The following is a 20,479-nucleotide window of genomic DNA, read 5'->3' on the forward strand; positions in this document are numbered from 1 at the left end:
ATTCTGTCTTCCAACAGTGGGCCATGCCAGATGCTTCAGAGGAAATGAACTGCCCCTCTCATCCAGGCCCAGCTTCTGACAGTCAGAGGTTTAGGGGCACCCGGAGCAATGGCTAATAGCCATTGATGGACCTATCCTCCATGAACTTAAGTAATTATTTTTGAAACAATTATTTTTCAAATAACCAGTTATAATTTTGGCCTTCAAAACATCCCCTGACAATGAGGTTCCACAGGTTGACAGTGTGTTGTGTGAAGTAGTACTTCCTTCCGTTTATTTTAAACCTGTTGCCTATTCATTTAATTGGGTGACCTCTGGTTCTTGTGTTATGTGAAAGGGTGAATCACTCTTTCTTATGCACTTTCTTCACATCATATCCACTTTCATATGCACTTTCTCCACCTCTCTCATATCCCCCTTTAGCCTCTTTTCTAAGATGAACAGTCCCAGACTTTTTAATTTCTCCTCATATGGAAGCTGTTCGGTACTTCTAATCATTTTTCTTGGCCTTCTCTGTGCCTTTTCCAATTCTAATATACCTTTTTTGAGATGGGGTGACCAGAACTGCATGCAGTATTCAACATGTGGGCGTACTATGGTTTTATATAGTGGCATTATGATATTTTGTGACTTATTTTATATCCTTTCCTAATGGTTCCCAGCATTCAATTAGCTTTTTGACTGCTGCTGCACACTGAGCAGGTGTTTTCAGGAAACTATCCACGATGACTCCAAGATCTCTTTCTTGAGTGGTGACAGCTAATTTAGACTCCATCATTGTGCTTGTATAATAGGGATTATGTTTGCAAATGTGCATTACTTTGCATTTATCAGCATTGAATTTCATCTACCATTTTCTTGCCAAGTCACCCAAGTTTTGTGAGATTCCTTTGTAACTTTTCAAAGACATTTTTGGACTTAACTATCTTGAATAATTTTGTATCATCTGCAAACTTTGCCACCTCACTGTTTACCCCCTTTTTCCAGATCATTTATGAATATATTGAAAAGCAAAGGTTCCAGTACAAATCCTTTCAGGACCACTCTATTTATCTCTCTCCACTGTGAAAACTGACCATTTATTTCTACCCCTTGTTTCCTATTTTATAACCAGTTACTGATCCATGAGAGGACTTTCCTTCTTATCCCGTGACTGGTTACTTTGCATAAGAGCCTTTGGTGAGGGATCTTGTCAAAAACTTTCTGAAAGTCCAACTACACTATATCCACTGGATCACCCTTGTCCACGTGTTTGTTGACTACCTCAAAGAATTCTAATAGATTAGTGAGGCATCATTTCCCTTTATAAAAACCATGTTTACTCTTCCCCAACATATTGAATTCATGGACTGGTTCTGATGTTAGGTTTACTGATCTATAATTGCCTGGATCGCCTTTGGAGCTTTAAAAAAAATTAGTGTTACATTAACTATCCTCCAAACATCTGGTAGAGAGGCCAGATTACATACCACAGTCAGTAGTTCTGCAATTTCATATTTGAGTTCTTTCATAACTCTTGGACGAATAACATTTGATCTTGGTGACTTATGACTGTTTAATTTATCAATTTGTTCTAAGACCATGTTTAATGACACCTCAATTTGGGACAGTTCCTCAGATTTGTCACCTAAAAAGAATGGCTCAGGTGTGGGAAGTGAAGACGGATGCAAAGAATTCATGCAGTTTCTCCTTGTCTTCCTTAAATGTTCCTTTTGCACCTTGATTGTTCAATGGCCCCCAGATTGTTGGGTAGGCTTCCTGCTTCTGATGTATTTTTTTAAAATTGCTTTTGGTTTTTGTGTTTTTTGCTAGTTGCTCTTAAAATTCTTTTTTTGGCTTGCCTAATTATACTTTTACACTTGACTTTCCAGAGTTCATGCTCTTTTCTATTTTCCTCAATAGGTTTTGATGTCCAATTTTTAAAGGATGCTTTTTTGTCTCTAACCGTCTCTTTTACTCTTGTTTAGCCATGGTGGCATTTTTTTGGTCCTCTTGCTGTTTATTTTTATAATTATTATTATTTGGTGTGTATATTTAGTTTGAGCCTCTATTATAATGTTTTTAAAAGTTTCCATACAGCTTGCAAGCATTTCACTCTTCTGGCTGTTCATTTTAATTTCCATTTAACTAACGTCCGCATTTTTGTATAGTTCTCCTTTTTGAAGTTAATGTCATTGTGTTGGGTTTCTTTGGTATTTCCTCCCTACAAGGATGTAAAATTTAATTACATTACTGTTACTATTACCAAGTGAATTCAGCTACATTCACCTCTTGGACCAAAAATTGTGCATTACTTAGGACTAACCAACAATTGCCTTTCACCCCGTGGGTTCCAGGACTAGCTCATCCAAAAAGCAGTTATTAATGGTGTCTAGAAATTTTATCTCTGCATTCCGTCCTAAGGTGACATGCACCTAGTCAACATGGGGATAATTGAAATCTCCCATTATTATTGGGTTTTCTGTTTTTTTTAGCCTCTCCAATCTCCTTGAGCCTTTCACGATCACCATCACCATCCTGATCACCTGGTTGATGGTACATTCCTACTGCCATACTCTTATTATTCAAGCATGGAATTTCTATCAATAGAGATTCTATGGTACTGTTTGATTCATTTAATATTTTTGCTATATTTGACTCTATGCTTTATCATTAAAATTATGCCACAGACTAATAGGTAATGAAGGATATGCGCAGATGACATAGTACAAAATAAGAATAGCTGGAATACAAATAAGTCAGTGATGCTATGCATCATTGTGAGCAGCTAATGATAGAAATAGGTTATGATTCTGTCTTAATCAGCAGCAAGTAAAATAACTTCATGTGGATTCCAGATCCCTTATGATTCCTACAGTAAATGGAAACAATTCCTAGCTCCCTTAAAATATTATAAAAATAATTTTCAAAAGGTGGCAATTTTCTAAAACAGGTAAAACATATTTAAAAAGTACTCAAATTTAGTTCAATCTCACAAAAAAAATTACAACTGATTGTTACTAAAATGTACAGCGCAGGTTGATAAAGCATTGGTAGATATGCCTCAAATTTAAGGCCCAAATACTCAGCTGTTGATCTGACCCTAAGTACCAGGATTATGGGGGAAATAGACGGACATCGGACCAAATATAAGGGACTTTCTAATATACCAATCATTTATTTCTATTCCTGCAGGAGAACTGAAATTTAAATATGGAATAAACAGCCAAGTAAGAATTACAGTATTGTATTTCCATGGAGAACTACTGCTGACATCACAAAATACCACAGCAAAGTTTATAATACTGCAGTCCATTAATTCTGTAATCTTTACTCTCTACATTTTTATGTTGGGTCTCTGGTAGTTTTTACTGTACTCTTATTCTTATCCCAGAAGTCTCTCTTCATGCTGCAGCCCAGGACAAAGAAGTGGAATGCTACACAAGAATGCCTTTCGGAGGACTCCACCCTTACATCGGGGTAGGTTCAGTGGAATTACAGGACCAGCATATCAACAGCTAGAAGAGTCAAGGATCACAGATCAGGACACAATACCTTGTCAAGGGTAAGTAATAAAAACAACTGAAGCAAACAAATGCATCATCAGCTGCAAAATAAAATAAATAAAAATCCCTTACCTAGAAAATCTGCTGTGCTATTACAGTATTTGCCAGTTTTGAGACCATTATGCATTGGGTGCATAATGGTAAAAGCAAAAGTACATTTTCAACATATTGGCCTTTGAGGATATTATGTTTTTACTTGCATGGCTGCTTTTTATTTTAATCCCTTCAAAGTCTGAAGAAGAAATGATCGGCACAGACTGTAAATGATTGCCTGCTTGTCATCTTTTTACAGATATAGTTTTTCTCATTTACTGATACCATGATCTGTAATTCTAGTGAGTTGTATATATAGCATTGTCTCTACCACCATCACTAGACAAATAGGGGAAAAATATTCTGAAGCCTATGTTCTGTTTACAGTTACAAAACATGGCTCCTTAGAGTAGAATGACCTTGTCAGTTGCATTTGTCCTTGGGCTTGTGTTTGTTCTATAGTTTTGAAAGTCAGAAGCAACCATTGTGCCCATCTGCTCTGATTTCCTGTATAACACAGGCTCCAGGTGTTTATTAGAATCACTGTATATCTGTATTTTACATAGTGCTTTTCATCCCCCAAAAGATTCCTGAGCACTTGACAGACTGCATTCTGTATATGTAGGACAATGGACTTACCTTTGGGTTGGAGCTTAGTGGTATATGGTATACTTCACAACAGGAGGGGAAGGTACTATTTTAAACATGGACACTTGGGCAAGCTCCTACTTTAATAAAAAGCTGAATCCAATCTTTAATATCCATGCAGATGAGAGGGAAACCTATTCTGTGCCACGTTCAGGTAATTGTATCACTTGGGATCATTGAGAACAGTCAAACAGATTTATTTTAATTGTCTTTTGGGTTTTTTATTTTAATTTATTTTTTACCTATGTCATTACAATAATCCCTTTAAATTACTTAAGGGATTCATTGGCTAACAAATACAATATCCATTGTGAGACAGTTTTATTGTACTACTTTAAAGTATGGCATATTTAAGGAGAATCAGTTGCCATAGTTTATCGGGGCTTTTGACAAAATTCCTCACTAGAGTCTATCAAAGAAATTAAATAGTCATGGGGCAAAGTATTGTCATGGATCCAAAAAAAAAAAAAAAAAAGGTGTGTGGGAGCGGGGGGACGGGACGCCTGAGACAGGAAGCAAAGTGTAGGAATAAATGGTCAATTTTCATCATGCCAAAAGTTTAACAGCATGGTGCCACGAGGTTCCATACTAAGTCCAGTCATGTTTCATTAAATGTATTAGAGTTCTGGAAATGGGGATAAATAGTGAGGTAACTAAATTCAGAGCTGAAACCAAGTTATTTAGGTTAGTCAAGCACAGAGACAACTGAGGAACTTCAGAAGATCCTAGCCAAGCTAGGGCAACACAATGGCAGATAAAGTGCCGTGATGATAAATGCAAAGTAGTACACTTTGGAGGGATAAAATCTTCCAGGGATCTAAATGAGCTATGTCCACGCAGGAAGGGGACCATTGTGGACAACTCAATAAACACCTCTGCTCATTTTGCTACTTGCTAGACAAAAAAGCAAATATGATGTTAGAATACATAAGGAACAGGATGAAGAGTAATACAGAAAGTATTATAAAGACAATATATAAATCAATGGTTCGGCGTCATCAGGAATACGCTACACAGTACTGGGTCAACCCATCTCAAAATAATATTTCAAAATTAGAGGGGTTCAAAAGACATAAAATGAAATTGATTATGGATACAGAAAATCTCGCCACTGGAGAGAGACTGAAAAGACTGTGATTGTCTGCCTTAGAAAGGAAACAAACAAAGGGGGCATGATAGAAGTATGTAAAATAATGATAGTCTAGAGAAAATAGGTTGGAAGATTTTGCTCTCCCTGTCTCATTACACAAGAATGAGGGGACATTCAATAAAATTAAAAGGTGTCAAATTAAAAAATGATTTAAAAAATTTATAAAAGAAATACTTTTCAAATAATACATAATTACACTATGAAATTCATTGCCATAAAATGTGGATAAGGCCAAGAATTTAGCAAGATTCATAAAGGGATTGGATATTTAGATGTATAACATGGATATCTAGACTTATAATAGTTAATGCTAAGAAAACTTTGGATGGATGTAAAATCACATGGTCCATGGTGTAAGCCAACCTCTGATTATGAGGATGAGCTCTTCCTGGGGGCAGATAATCACACATCTTTCTACTGCAGGATATCCTACACCTTCTCTGAAGCAGTTTATGCTGGCCATTGCAGAGACATGATACTGAACTAGATGGCATGATACAGGCCATGCAGAGGCATGATACTGAAATAGTATGGCAATTCCTATGTTTCTATAAAAAATACAGAAATTGGAGATATGTGACTGTAGCGGGTTTTTGCTATATACTTTGATACTTTACTGTTTTCCATTGCTCCTGTTGCCTACTGTACGTGGGCTTGAGAAAGTCTATGGGGAGCATTAATTGACTTCAGTAGCCTTTGGTTCACACCATGTACCAATGGTCTCTTTCTTCCAGTTGTTGTTTGGTGATTATTGTTGTCAGTAAATAAAAACACACCCCAAAATAGCAAAACATGAATAGCCTCCCAATGTGCCTGTTGCAACTCTAGCGGTTAAGTGCATGCACATGTTAGAATGCTAAGAATGAAGCTTCCCGGATAAGCATAGCTGGACCCATAGTCAAGGTCACAGAGATTGTCTTAGCCAAACAATAGCCAGAATTTGTACTGGAAAATAACAGCAGGATGAAATAGTTTAATAGACAGACAATTCTGAAATCCTATGGTGCAAGTTTCAGAAGGTTCAGTTACTGAAGTTTTGTACAGCAAAGTCCCAGACCTAACGTTTCTCTTTTCTTGAGGTGATTTAATCCCAACTATATGAATATAAATTCCTCTATAGTAGCGAATCCCTAATAGTCACAAAAAGCATAGACTGACAGAGGCAGGTTGTTTGGATATCCTGCAGGGGTTAAGCAGTGACTCTGAGCACACTGGTCAGTTTATCAGGTATAGCAGGAAGTTGTGTGTACCTTTCACTGGGCTAAATACTTTCTTGAAGTAAATACAGACACACATGTTCAAAGTTAAGGCTCTCCTATTGGCAGAGATCCAGCAGCTGGCCAACACACAATCAAATTTCAAATAGTGCTGGGGTTTACAGGATATGGTGGCCTGAAAGGGACACTTAATTAAGGATGTTCATTGTGTGATGAGAACAAAGCCCTCCAAACACTCAGAACAGACATTTCTCTGTTGAGCTGCACTGTAGCATCTTTGAAAAGCAACATCCTATTGAATGGGCCTGCCCCATGCTAAACCTTAAATCAGAAACTGCCATTGGAGCAGGGCAAAGGCATAAAAAGGGGGCAGAGAGTCACAATGCACAGTCCCCACCTCAAATCAATAGATTCCTGAGATGGGTCAGTAGCAGGTGGAGGAGTCTCATTATAAATGTTTTTAAATAAGTTCTCTGAGCACACCAATTTTGTTACAAATGAATGAAAATCCATCACTAAATTATGGGAAATCCAACCCTCATTTGAGACAAATGTATATTCTGAATAGGGCAACAGGATCTAGGGAACCAAAAAAACAAGAGAGAAGGGGAGTTCAGTTCACCAGTAGAAGTCGTCATCTTATAAAGTTGTGCCATTTAAAATGGTTACTGTATATGAATTAGTCTGCCTTCCACCAAGTAAACAACTTGAGAGCTACCTAGCTGTGTTAATCACTATTTGAACCATGTAATACCTCAAACAAAAACCAGGTGAATCTGACCACATTTGATACCGGCAAATCCATCTCACCTCTATGTCTTGGCATCCTCAGGGAACAGAAGGAGCCTTTTCTTTATCTGAGTGGCTATCAACCAGAGACAAATAAGGAAATCCATAATCACACAGAAGTACATATGAATAACTGAAATACCAGTAAAGTAGCATTTAATGAACCATTCTCATACGAACATATTCAAAAGCTGTAACTAAGCACAAAGGCTTAATGGACTCCAAAGGGTGATCAATTTTCTGATTTGAGGAAGTACAAATAATAAATAGTATCAATGACAGTCCATCTCTTCTTGCCCAACATAAGAAGAATATAGCCTTATGTCCTTTGTGGTGTAGTGTTGGCAAGAATTGTCAATGCAATATGTTAAAAAAAGAAATCTAGCGCTGCATTAAAAATGTTTTCATTTCAAACACATTCATCTCAAGGCAGGTGTCCCTTCAACCTTGTAATCCCACTTGCCTGTGCCCAAAGCATATGGTACAGTCTAGTCTTAAAGTACCAAAACAGATAGAAATGTAGGTCTACTTTTGAAGCCCACTACTATTTCTTAGGTTGCTTCATTTAATAGGAGAATTTTCTGTGACCCTTTCTGAATTCCTACCACATTCTCGCTGATTAGTCCAAATGTAGGGCCAGATGCCAATCTCCCTTACATGGGTATAAATCTGGAGTAACTCAGTGAAAATAAACCAGATTTGCTCCATTCTAAATGTGATCAAAATCTGGCGCCGAGTAATTTCACCTTCTTTCTTTGCTCCCTGTTTTCATAGCCTCCAGTTCTTTTGTCTGAAGTGTGTGCAATCATGTTATGTAGCTAGCATCATGGTAGCTCTGGGGCAGTACTGCTTTTACTTTGTGTTCTTCGGGTGCATACATTTGGCAAAATGCTGAGATCTGGTGGCAATGCCTAAATTATAGATGGCTTTTCAGCAATACTGAATGTTACTTCTTCTGGTTTGTCCAGCTGAGCAGTCTGATTAATAGAACCGCTTTGCTGGACTCTCTTTTATATTTAGCTTATGGGATACATTCAGCCCTGAAGAAAGCAGACATTACTTCCATTGATGTCTCCGTATATCTGTTTTATTAACTTGTTCTGTTAGTTTGTGGTAGTTGTTTTTGGTTGATATTATATATTTGATCTCTTTTTTAAAGTGCCCACTGGAGCTGAAAATTGGAAAGGGTTCAGAAAAGTGCTGTAAGAATGACTTGAGATCTGGAAAATCAGCTTTCCAGTGAGACACTTAAGAAGATCAATCTATTTAGCTTATCAAAGAGAGGTTAAAAGATGACTTCATCAAAGTCTATAAGTACCTACATGGTGTGAAGATTTCTGACAGTTTGTTAGTGGGAGCCAATGTAGCAGCCAAAGGCATGACTACATCCATAGGCTGAAAACTGAAGTTAGAAAATCTCAAAGTGGAAATGAGGTGCAAACTTTTATTGGTGAGAGTAAATTAACCGTTGGAATACAGAAAATATCATTTCTGTCCTTTGGAAAATTCTGAGATGTTTTGATTTCTTTTTCTCCCAAATTGAGTCAAAAAGTCGAATTCGCAGGATTTTTCACAGCAGAAAATGTTCTGCAATAATTCATTCAGACCTTATGAAAACAGTTCATTCAGATAAACTCAAAACACTGTTTCAACTGTTTTGACATCATTGAAACAAAACATGTTGATAATTTTCACCAATATAATCAATATATTGTTGATAAACTTTTTGAATTTGTCAAATCAGCATTTTTCCAACAGAATAGTTTTCTGTCATTAAATGCTGATTTGACAAAACCAGAAAGTTTAGCAAAAACATATTGATCAATTCTCTATCATAACTACTTACCTAGGGGATGTGATGGATTCTCTGTCACTCTAATCAAGAGTGGATATCCTTCTAAAAGATATGCTATGGTCTACTTCATCCAGAAGTTCATGTGCTTGACACAAGAATTGTGAACTTCTATAGCCTTAGTTGTGTAGGAAGTCAGACTAGTTTATCAAAGATGGCCATTCTGGCCTTAACATCGAGTCAGTGGACAACTTCTTGGATATCTCACAGGCCATGGAGCTGAGAAGGCTACGTGGGCCATGTCCTGACCACTTTTGTCTGACTGGTGCTGTGACTGTCCACACCAGGTCGCAAACCCACTCACTCAAATTTGGCAGGACTACCTCTGTCATGACCCAGAGATGAGAGGAGAAGAGGACGGTCAGCAGTGGGGAGGCAAATCTATGCCTTCCTTCTTTAAATGGTGATCTGCAGCCCCTAGGGTTTCTGTCACATGTCTTTTGACTGGAACCAGGTAAGAAAGACTAGATTCTTACTAGCACTACTGTGTGTTACACTTTTATTATTTAAGGCAGAGTCAGTACATGTGTGTATCTATATACATGTACATATATATGTATATACATGTGTGGTTCAAGTGTTGAATTGTGTTATGACACCCAGATACCATAGGAGTAGTCCTTAAGAAATCCTCATAATGAATAATCAATTAATACCAGCCTGTACTGGTTTACATTTTAAGAAATGAAATCCTGTAATGTGCTGAGCAACTGGCCTCAATTGCGAAAAGCATGTGCATGCACAACCACACACACACATAAATTATGTGTGTGTTTGTATGTGCATGTGTTTATATATATGAATTTGAACGCTGTAAAGATATTAATCCCAGTCACTGGAATAATGTTTGTCATTCCCTGAATGTTCTGAAATGTATTGTTTTTGAAGGCAGTTTTACATTTTAATCTTGAATCTTGAAATTCTTAAAAGAGAGTCCTTAAAAAGGAATTATAATAATGGTTCAATGATAGGTATGACAATACATATAATTCCTTGATTTTCTTTTTATTATACTGTTTCATTTCTTAATTTGATTTTATTAAAATGAAGTCTTCAAAATAAATTGTACCAAGTCTTCTTTGCAAAGCATGATGCAATCTATTGAGGGATTGATCTGTTTGGTTGAAAAAAGTGTCTGTCTTATCCTTGGACCAACACAATACCAAAAAAAAAGATTTTTTGTGTGTGATGTGTTTTGATTTTTGTTTTGTTTTTAAATCTCTTGTTCTCTGGAGTTCCAGCTTGGATCAGACACAAAGATACCAACATACTGCCAGAAAACTGTTTCTGACCCAAAAACGAGATACCGGCCTGGCTATTCCCATGAGATTTCCAGGCCAATTGAGAAATCCTGTAGATCTCACAAGAAAGTCTATTCCTTCAAAAATGTTTGTTTAGCTTTTTTTTTTTTCCAGAGCCAAGTTTTCCAGATAAATAGCTGAACTTTTGATTGTATAGCCAAACCTGCAAAGTACTCTGCATCTTCTGGGGCTCCTTCATCAGCAGTTCAGTCTACAGGTTAGACAGATGGTACATTCATCTTTAGCAAAGAAGAGAGCTGTTCAGTTGATGAGCTTGTATAATTGCTTATACCTGGCTACACAAATGTACTCCATCTTTTGAATTTTCTTAATGATTAAGCATCATTAATATACATGTGGAATTCGTTAAAAGAATTCACTCCCTTCACTTTTAGGATGCAGCCCAGAAAATATATTTAAGGGCTGAATTATCAATACAAGTGATGAGACCACTCCAGCTATAGTAATTTGAAAGTAATATGATAAACAAATGCAAAGGAAACAAGAGTGGGCACAAGCCAACACGTCTGCTCCGTTTTCTTTTGTTTTCATTTATTTATTAAAACGTTCTCTCTACAGATGAATTTCTTTAATCGTTATTAAATATTGATTCTTTGGAATATGAACAGCAAGTGATTTTGATAAATGGACTTGGAAGATGTCTAATTTCAATCTGGCTTTTATGTGTTTATCATTTGCCCAAAAGTTGTTTTGAAACTTTTTTTAATACTTCCACTGTGAACTACAACAGATATTTCATCTCTTCAAGCATCATCAGAGTTAGGCCCTTCCTCCTACAATTCCCTGGGCATGTCAAAAGTATCTCAAAGATTTTCAAACTTTCCCAGAATGCACTGCTGCTTGGAGCAGGACTGAAACCTTTGGGATACAGACCAGAAAGCACTGCTGCTGCATCAACTGAGTGTGGTGTTAGTGAAGAGAAAGGATAAAATGGTTGAATCTGGGTCTTGTAGTGGAAACTCAGAAGCCTATTAAGGTTAAATTACATTAGGGCCAAATCTTGCTTTCTTCTTTCATGCATAAAGCAATAAGATTTTGCCTTGACTAGTGAAAATAAGGATGCGGGGCGTGGATCTCACTTATACTGATTTCACTTTAGTTACTCTTGATTTACGATACTGTAACTAAGCTCAGAATCAAACCTACAGTTCCTGATAACTATGGCTAATAGAAGTATTAACTTACTGTACAAGCAGAGTTGTATTAATGTTTCTTATTAAAAAGGGAACTGCTGAATTTTGGTGTGTCACTAAAGTGATTAAAAATGCACATATTTTCAGTGATGTTTTTCAAGTATTTGCTGCAACTCAGACTGCATTTACAATGCACACTATTAGTGGCGGTGTGTAGGGCATGCGTAGCTACACACTTCATTGAAAACAAGCTGCATCCACACTGTGGTGTGTAGCTATGTGGGTCAGTGAAAGGCTCTGGCCTGGCAGGGGGAAAGCGGTGGGGAGAGGCTGCAGGAGCAGAGATAGAGCAGGATGCTATGTTACTAAAAACAGCAGTGAAGATGGGGGAGGTAAACAGACAAGTAGGATACATGCCCTCATACACTCAGGGTTCAGATGCATCTTTTCTCACCTAAGCAGTATCTCACTGCTACACTGCTATTTGTACCCACACTAGGGGTGTGCACAGTGTACATACTCTGCATGCTGCCATAAGGTTTGTGCAGCATAGATGTACACTGAAACTCAGTTTTCATCAGCACAACTGTTCTGTGTTCAACTTTGAAACAAAATGGAAAATTTGGTGAAATTGCACAAAAATGACAGCAGAACTAATCCAATCCCATCAAAATTGACATTAATGGAGGACATAGGACTTCTCTTTTGTAACAGAGGAATATTTCGTGGTATAAAAATGGTGTGGTAGTTACAAAAGTTCGCAAAATTATCACAAATGGTCTTCATGAGGCAACAAAGTCAACACATTTCCCAGAGTCCAGTATGGTACCTCCAGCCTCATGCCATAAAAGACCAAAAAAAGGATCAACATTTAGGAGCTTGGCTGCTTGAATAAGAGATCTGATTTTCAGAAATACTGAGCACCTGCAACTCCCACTGTTGCAAATGAGAGTACGGATAGTAAAAACAGCTGGGTAAGGAGTGCAGGACTGGACTTATAATGTGTTTATGGAAGTTAATTTCTCTGCACATTTCAGAACACTACCAAATTCTAATTCATCCCAAAATAGCTACATGATTTAAAAAAACTGATGCTTGAGGATGGTAGGAATCTGCATACCAGATTAGGAATGTAATAATAAAACTACACATTTCATTGTAAGGAAATAATAATAAAACCAATAATATTTAGGTCTCAAAGCACTTTACAAAGGAGGTAAGTAACATTATCATTTTATACCTGGGGAAACTGAGGCAGATAGGGGAAGTAACTTGTTCAAAATCACCAAACAGGCCAGTGGCAGAGCTGGGTATAGAAAGCAGGTCTCCTAGTCCCAGTCTAGTTCTCTATCCACTAGACCACCCTGCTTGTGACTATTCCTAGTTTCAGAAAGAGGAATTTATCTGTACATTTTCAGCAGTTGTACCCATTGCTTCCATTGAGCTCTCAATTGTGTCCGGCTGTCTCATACAAAATGGAAAAGCTAATTTTTTTTTTATTGTTATTTTTAGGTATTCATCCACTGGTTTAAAAACGCCTCAGAATACTTCAATAAATATGCAACTGCCTTCACGAGAGACAACCCCTTATTTTAATAATGTGGATCAGAAGGACTTGGTTGGATATTCCGCATCAAGGGCCAGCTCAGTTCCCATCATCCCCTCAGTGGGCTTAGATGAAGCCTGCATGCAAATGCAAAATGTTTCTGAAATAACAGGCATCAAATGGTGCAAAAACTCTTATTCAGCTGAACTTATGAATGTCAGTGCCCCAATCAGCAATTGTCTTATAGCAGAACAACAGGAAGTGAAAATATTGCTAGAAACTGTCCAGGAGCAGATTCGAATTCTGACCGATGCAAGGAGGTCAGAGGACTATGAACTGACAAGCACAGAATCAGAGAGCAGTGCAAGTGAAAACACAGCTTTTCTGCCCATGAGTCCAATGGCAAAATCGGAACGGGAGGCAAAATTTGTCTTAAAAAGTGAAACCTACAGAGACTCAGCATTGACCAAGTGACTGATGGGAGTGGGGGTGGGGAAATAAAGGATCTGTGCATTCAATGCTTTGCTAAACAGGAAAGGAAGGAAATTAAATACAAATTATTTATATGCATTAATTTAAGAGCATCTACTTAGAAGAAACCAAATAGTCGATCGCCCTCATATCATAGTGTTTTTTAACAAAATATTTTTTTAAGGGAAAGAAAAGTTCCAGGAGGGATAAAGCTTACATCTAAACCTTTTTTTCTTTTGTTGGGTTTTTGTTTTGGGAATTTTTGTGTGCGTGTGGTTTTTTTTTCATCAGGATTACACATTCAGTTGCAGTTACAGTATGTTTTAAAACTGTCCTTTTTGGCTGTTAGAAAGCTTGGGCTATGCATATTTTTCAAAAAGACCAAATTCATTCTTAGACTCTTTGGTTTCAAGGTAGAGCTTCATTGATCTGTCCACTAGGGATTCATTCTGTGGTGAGCAAGTCCTTCTTGAGTAGCCTCAAATAATCCAGGTCCATAACTAGCCCTCCGTTCTACCAATAACTTGGTCCCAGATTCATAATTTTAAAACAAATGGACACACACAAAAAAATCAATCTTTCTTGTCTAAATTCTGAAGTATGGTTCCAAGCCATCTAAAATCTGGAGTGACATTAAAGTCCTGATTCAGCCAGATGCTTAAGCATGTGACTTACTTTAAGTACATGAGTAGTCTCACTGAAGTCAATGGGACAAACCCAACTTAACTAGCTTTAAGTTAGCATGTGATTAAGTATCTTGCTAAATCAGGGCATAAGAGCTGGAGATGCAATGATCCGGTGTTGCTCAGAACCACTGCACCGCCCCATCTCATTATGAACTGTGTTTATGAGGTTTGGATTTTCAGAGAGAAAAGGAAAGAAGAGGAAAGAGGTAGAGTGTGTGTGTGTGTGTGTGTTGTGAATTTTCTACCGATGGGAACTTATACCACCTTATTTTGTCACAAAAATCATGGTATTTTGCAAATGTTATACTTTTTTGAGCACTCCAAAGGAGAACTTTTAAAATATATTTTTTAGTATGGTTTGTTCAGAGAGCGTCATGGAGATGCAATATGATCATATTCTGCATATATTTGTTCATGCTGTCCTAATTTCCACTTTTAGTTTTGCCAGTCATTTTAATTAAGCATGACTTATGCATGTGAAGTGTAAGGCCCCTTTCTTGCAGCTGGTTTGTCACAGACAGACCCACACATTCACAAAGAGCTGTCTCAACTTTAATGGGGCTGCACAAGGGCACCTGGAGTTCACCAAACAGATCCATTTGGAGGATCAGGGTTTTAGAGAAGAAAGATCATTTGCTGGTTGCAGAGTCCCAAGCACTTGCATCTTTCTTACATTTTCTTTTCTGTTTTTTCTCCTATGTCATGTATTGTGGATATGCCACTAATATAGTGACCTTCATTCAGCGATGACATATGAACTACCATTTTTAAATACGTTTTAAGTTATTTGTTTAAAAATGAATGAACAATAGTAAATAATTACCAAATAGCCTTCCCTGTTCAATGCCAGAAGACTGATTGATCTGTTAACAAAATCTACAGCAGATACAAAATGTATTCAAATATGTACTCCTGTTGCAGGAAGGTAATTGCTGAAGTTATTAGATGTGCTCCAGACATTCCAGTTCACAAGTCTCAAGAGTGATTTTCTAAAACAGCACAATCGATCAGTCTAGTGCTGTTGTATGTTGAGTCAGAATAAAGCAATATTTTAACTTCTGTCTAGTGAACTGAAAAAAAAAAAGGCATATGCCATTTATGTTCCCTCAGTTAGGGCATTAAAGAAAAATTAGTATTCACATAAGACGTCTTTTTTTTTTTTAAAGCAAAGTTGATGGAATTGTCTCATTTGCACAACTTTCTATGGCTGTAATCTTTGCTGTGTGCTTTCATATATATATATGAAAGCACATTATGATCTATGCCTCTGGATGGAGCATCTTTGGTTGTGACTCCCTTCTTCAAGTGTCACTAGCTTGGATATGGCTGGATTTAAAGAGGACATTCCCTCAGGGGTGTGTATTATTGTTGATGAATGCTCCTATTTAAAGCTCCATTCCTGATATGTGTGGGTGGTGCCATGTTAATGTCAACGGGGCTCCATGTGGGTGCAGCAGGCTTCCTCCCCTCAATGAACTACAGGATCGGTGCCTAAAATGCATATTTCCCAATTAAACCTTTATAAAGTAACAGAGATTTGGCTTTTTTGGCCCCCCAAATCCAACTACATCTTGCAATCAGAAAATTCACCCTTTGAAATGTATTGGAAACACAATGCAGGATCAATGCCTTTCTTACAAGAAAGTGTTAGTTCAAAACCTTCAAAAGCAGAAACAGTGGAAGAGCAATGTATTAAAAACTGTCTGCTTGAATAATAGATACAGATCTAAAATGGTGAGAAATCTTCAGTTCATGTTAGAGCTGCTGTCTTGTACTCAGCAAAGGATGTGTGACTGTTATATGTTACCTGTTCTAATCAGTTTCAGCATGTTTGAATAGAGAGACATTAATACTAACCCTATGATAGACTAGTGTATTATTTGTTAAGAACATCATTTCAGCACTTATTGAAAGTTCCATTGTTTGAAGAGGAAAAAGGTAAAGAAGATCTAGACAGGTCGCCTTAATATGAATTATATGTTTCTCTAATGTCACTATTTTCCCACTGAACTCCTATATTTTAAGTGAATGGAACAAAATTTTCTCTTGAGTTTTGGCACTTTAATTATGTAGCTTGCACAAAAGACTTCATAAAGTTACAGTTACACTACCGAAATACTAGCTCAGATTTTTGTTCTGACTTGCACTCCATGCAATCCAGTTGAACGCAACATGCTTAAAAGTGGTGGAAGTCAGTGTAGACTGTAGTTCACTCTTATAAAATTATATCTGTTCCTCAGCTGGGAAACCAACTCATAATCCTCCATGGAAGATGTTCTAAACTCAGTGATGTACTCATAAAATAATTGAAATTTACAGCTGACCTGTAAAGATCAGATTTAGTTAGGTGTGAAAATTCACACGTATTGTTACACTTCACCAAACTGGGAGAATAACTAATTAAATGGTTTTAAATTGACCAAGGGAAATTGACATCTCTTAAGCATAATACTATTGAATAGAATGATAAAATATGCCCATTGTGTGTCCTAGATTTCTTGTTTCTGAATAGGTTTTCTTCCAAACAATCCAAGAACTCCCTTCCTGTCCCCAAAAAACAACTCTATTAGTAGAAGGCTCCCAGCAATCTGAAATGTGGTGAATATAGACACGTTTTCACATTGCTTAAAACTTATTAACCATTGAAAAACTCTTTATAATTCAATAGGGCTATACAGTGGTACCCTAATACATATGGAATATTCCTTTACTTCTTGAATAGTTCCATTTAGTCTATTCATGGATAAGGTGGTATTCAGAGTGAGTAAGGCTATCAGACTCTGGTACTCAATCAGGGAAAAAATCTTAGATTGGTGGCCAGATGTATATTCACCTAGCTCCATTGATGTCAGCAGAGTGATGTCAATTTACATCAGCTGAGAATAAGGGCTAAAAATCTCTTCTACAAAATTGAACTGTTCAGTACAGCACCCAAAAAAGTAATCTCTCACGTGATATAAAGAATTCTGCTTTGATTCATAAGTCTACACTTTTTTTTAATGTGGAAATCCTATTGATGTCAATGGGAGTTTTGTGCAAACATCATGAGTAGAATGTGGTTCTTAGTGGTTGACTGAATGGAATGATTAGATTATTGTACCCATCCCCTACAAGGGGTGGAGAGTCCCCAATAAAATTCAGTTCAGCAAAGCATTTACACGTGGGCTTAACTTTAAATTTTGAAGCCAATGATACTTAGGCATACGCTTACAGTCAAGCATGTACTTAGAGGCCTTGTTGAACCACAGCCTAAAAGGAGATCTACAGTCTCTATCCGACATGGAATCCAATTTTTCTCTGAATTAAACATGATAGTGTAAGTAAGAGTAAAATTTGACCCCATAAAGGGATACTATATTTCATCTTGCCACAAATTCAGGTTACTTGATTTTGAAGGTTACCTGTAATTTTTAAAGAAATGATAACAAATATGTACTAAGGGAGAGGTCTTTCAAAGTATTAATATTGTGATTCAGAATTCAAACTCTTAGGATCAAAGATGTAACAAAGGATTTCAATCTGTTCTAAAAATTGGCCAATACCAGGAACAGAGATGGTCTCATAGTAAAGCAGAATTTCCCCTTAAACACATATACCTGTTGGCAAAAGACTGAATAAATAAGTTTCTAAGTTTCTCTTCCTCTCCTTTGTTGCTTTTATTATTTTTGTACACGTTTAAATGTTTGCTTTGTTTTATACTTTGAAAATTAATTGCAGGCCCATCATTTTCAAAAACAGCTTCAAAAACGTAAGTGCTTTCATGTTTGTGGGTTTTTTTTAAATCCCTGGATTTCAATAAACTGTCAGGAACAATGATGCATAAGCTACTGCCCCAAATATGTGATCAATTTTATTCACAGGTAGAAGACTAAGAGCCTGATCCTGCCTGCTATTGCAGTCAACTGCAAAACTCTCATGATGTCAATGAGAGCAAGCTTGGGCCTCAATAAAAAAATACCAGTGTATGGAAAATCGAAGGTGGCTCCTCCCCCTGTCATCTCGTAGGAAGTTTTAGTTGCTTATAACTAGTGCTTTGTGTGTACTGTGACCAGGGCAAACTGGGAGTCAAATCCTGCTCAATTTATTGACGTGAGCATTCCCTTTGGATGCATTCAAGAATATAGCAGCTTTGGCTCTTGGTGTGCAGGATTTGGACTTGATATTTGCAAATTAACCACATCATGTATTCGTTTTCTGTATTTTAAATAACAGAGTTGAAAAGTTTGTTCATTGAAATGTTCATCAAATAGTACTGAGTTGTATCAAAGCTCTAAAGTACTGATTGGACAAATATTGAGGTCAATGAGGCCAATGAGTGACTTGAATTAGATTGGACATTGGATTGGGCCTTATACAGCATTATTTTCTAGTTCATAAACATCTAGCTAGACAGTGTATAACTGAAAGTGGGACATTATTAGTATGACCTTGAAACATAGAAATCCACACTGGATAAAAATAGTCTCTAGTACCTATATACTGCACACAGTTAAAATGGTGTAATCTTAACAAATGTATGAGCTATTAGAATTGTGTGTGCATTGAAACTGCCAAAACACAATCTACCTGAATTTATCAATAACTGAGTTTGTGAATCTTAAAGAGCGGTGAGTTAAAATTTTAAATCCCTTGTTTATTGATTGTTATTACGCTTATTGAATGTATTGGATTCACCAGTCTTTGCTTCTTCATTTCTTACTCAAACATCATTTCTGAAGTCCACAATCAGTTACAGAGATAGAGAGATAAAAGGACTGTTATCTTGGGGCATTTTGCTACTTCAACTTATTTTCTTCAAAGAACTTGAAGAGTAGGTCTCTGAATAAAGGTCCTGCAAAGGAGGAGATATTTCTAATGCTCCACATTGCTATTTTAGTGAAACTCTTTATTTTCAAATTAAGAATAATGTAATAGAAATCACAACAAACAAAATCTACATAATTTTTCTATAAAAGGGAATTATATTTTATATGTATAATTAATATTTTTACTGATGATTAAAGAGTATAAAGTAAGTATAAGACATACTGTACACATATGGTATGTATATTCTGTGTTTGTTGATATAGTCTTGAGCAATATATAATCTAATTGTATCAGAAAGAGACCTTTGTACCATTTACTTTCTCTATTTCCATCAGCACCAACTATAGTATGTATCATGTCACAATGGATGATCATGCCCTATATAAGCTTTATCTCATCCTCTTTCTTTCCCTTTCACTTTAAGGAGCCCGGGCCCAATTCTTCACTGATTTACATCCCACGTAACGTTACTGACGTTAATGGGGATGCAATGGCTATGGAACAACACAGAATTTAGACCACAGCTCCATATTCTGGCGCCCTTACTAATGCCGAATGTATATTACCCACATAAGAAAGAATGTCACTTAGGACCTGGCCTTATTCATAAGATGATTTAGATTTTAAGTCCAGAAACAAGTAAACCTAAGCCCCAGTCCTTCGAGAACTTAAGTGCTTAACTCTATGTACTGTGTATAGTCTAAATGGGGGGATCACAGGATCAGGATCAGGGCTTACGTGATTTTAAACGGTAGCAAATTCTTAGTATGTCTCATGTCATCCTTTCATGATTCCTTGAAGATTCTAACATTTCAGAAATCCTAGAGTCAAAATGTCTCCCACTATTTTTCTGTCTGATATTATGAAACCATAAGACCTGAGAGGTTTTATCTCTTATCTGTTTGAAACCCTATTATTTCTGTGCCAAGGATACCCAATATTTATGTCTACATGAAATAAAACTTGCAAGGCTGAAACCAGAATAGAACATGATGAACAATTGTGTTCCAGGCATATTAGATTATTTGCTTTTCTGAGCAAACAGAGCTGCTTTTGAGCTCTGATGATTACAAAATCTCTGGTCTTAATCTCATCCAGAGATTCTTTACTAGACTACAGTGTATAATTTTGTGTGTACTACTGCTGTCCCCAAAGTGTGAAATGTTCTCTGGAATATATACTTAAATTTAAAAAAAAAAAAGTCTGAATTCCAGCTAGTTTGAGGAGTGGAACAGAACTGCAAATACAGTCCAGTACTAATTGAGCTGCATATTTAACTGG

General features: G+C 36.8%; 1 protein-coding gene across 1 annotated transcript in view; it reads left to right on the forward strand.

Moving 5' to 3' along the window:
- Positions 1 to 16,238, forward strand: part of NRG3 (neuregulin 3) — a 752,789-nt gene extending 736,551 nt beyond the window's left edge. Inside the window, 4 exon segments of the mRNA XM_067552466.1 lie at positions 3,374 to 3,544; positions 8,777 to 8,832; positions 10,977 to 10,998; positions 13,202 to 16,238. Coding sequence (XP_067408567.1) covers positions 3,374 to 3,544; positions 8,777 to 8,832; positions 10,977 to 10,998; positions 13,202 to 13,709 — 757 coding nt within the window. The 3' untranslated portion in view covers positions 13,710 to 16,238.
- Positions 16,239 to 20,479: the final 4,241 nt, after the last annotated feature.

This window comes from Emydura macquarii, unplaced genomic scaffold, assembly GCF_026122565.2.
Source record: "Emydura macquarii macquarii isolate MOO-44397 ecotype Brisbane River unplaced genomic scaffold, CSIRO-AGI_Emac_v2 contig_1390, whole genome shotgun sequence".
Taxonomy (NCBI): domain Eukaryota; kingdom Metazoa; phylum Chordata; order Testudines; family Chelidae; genus Emydura; species Emydura macquarii.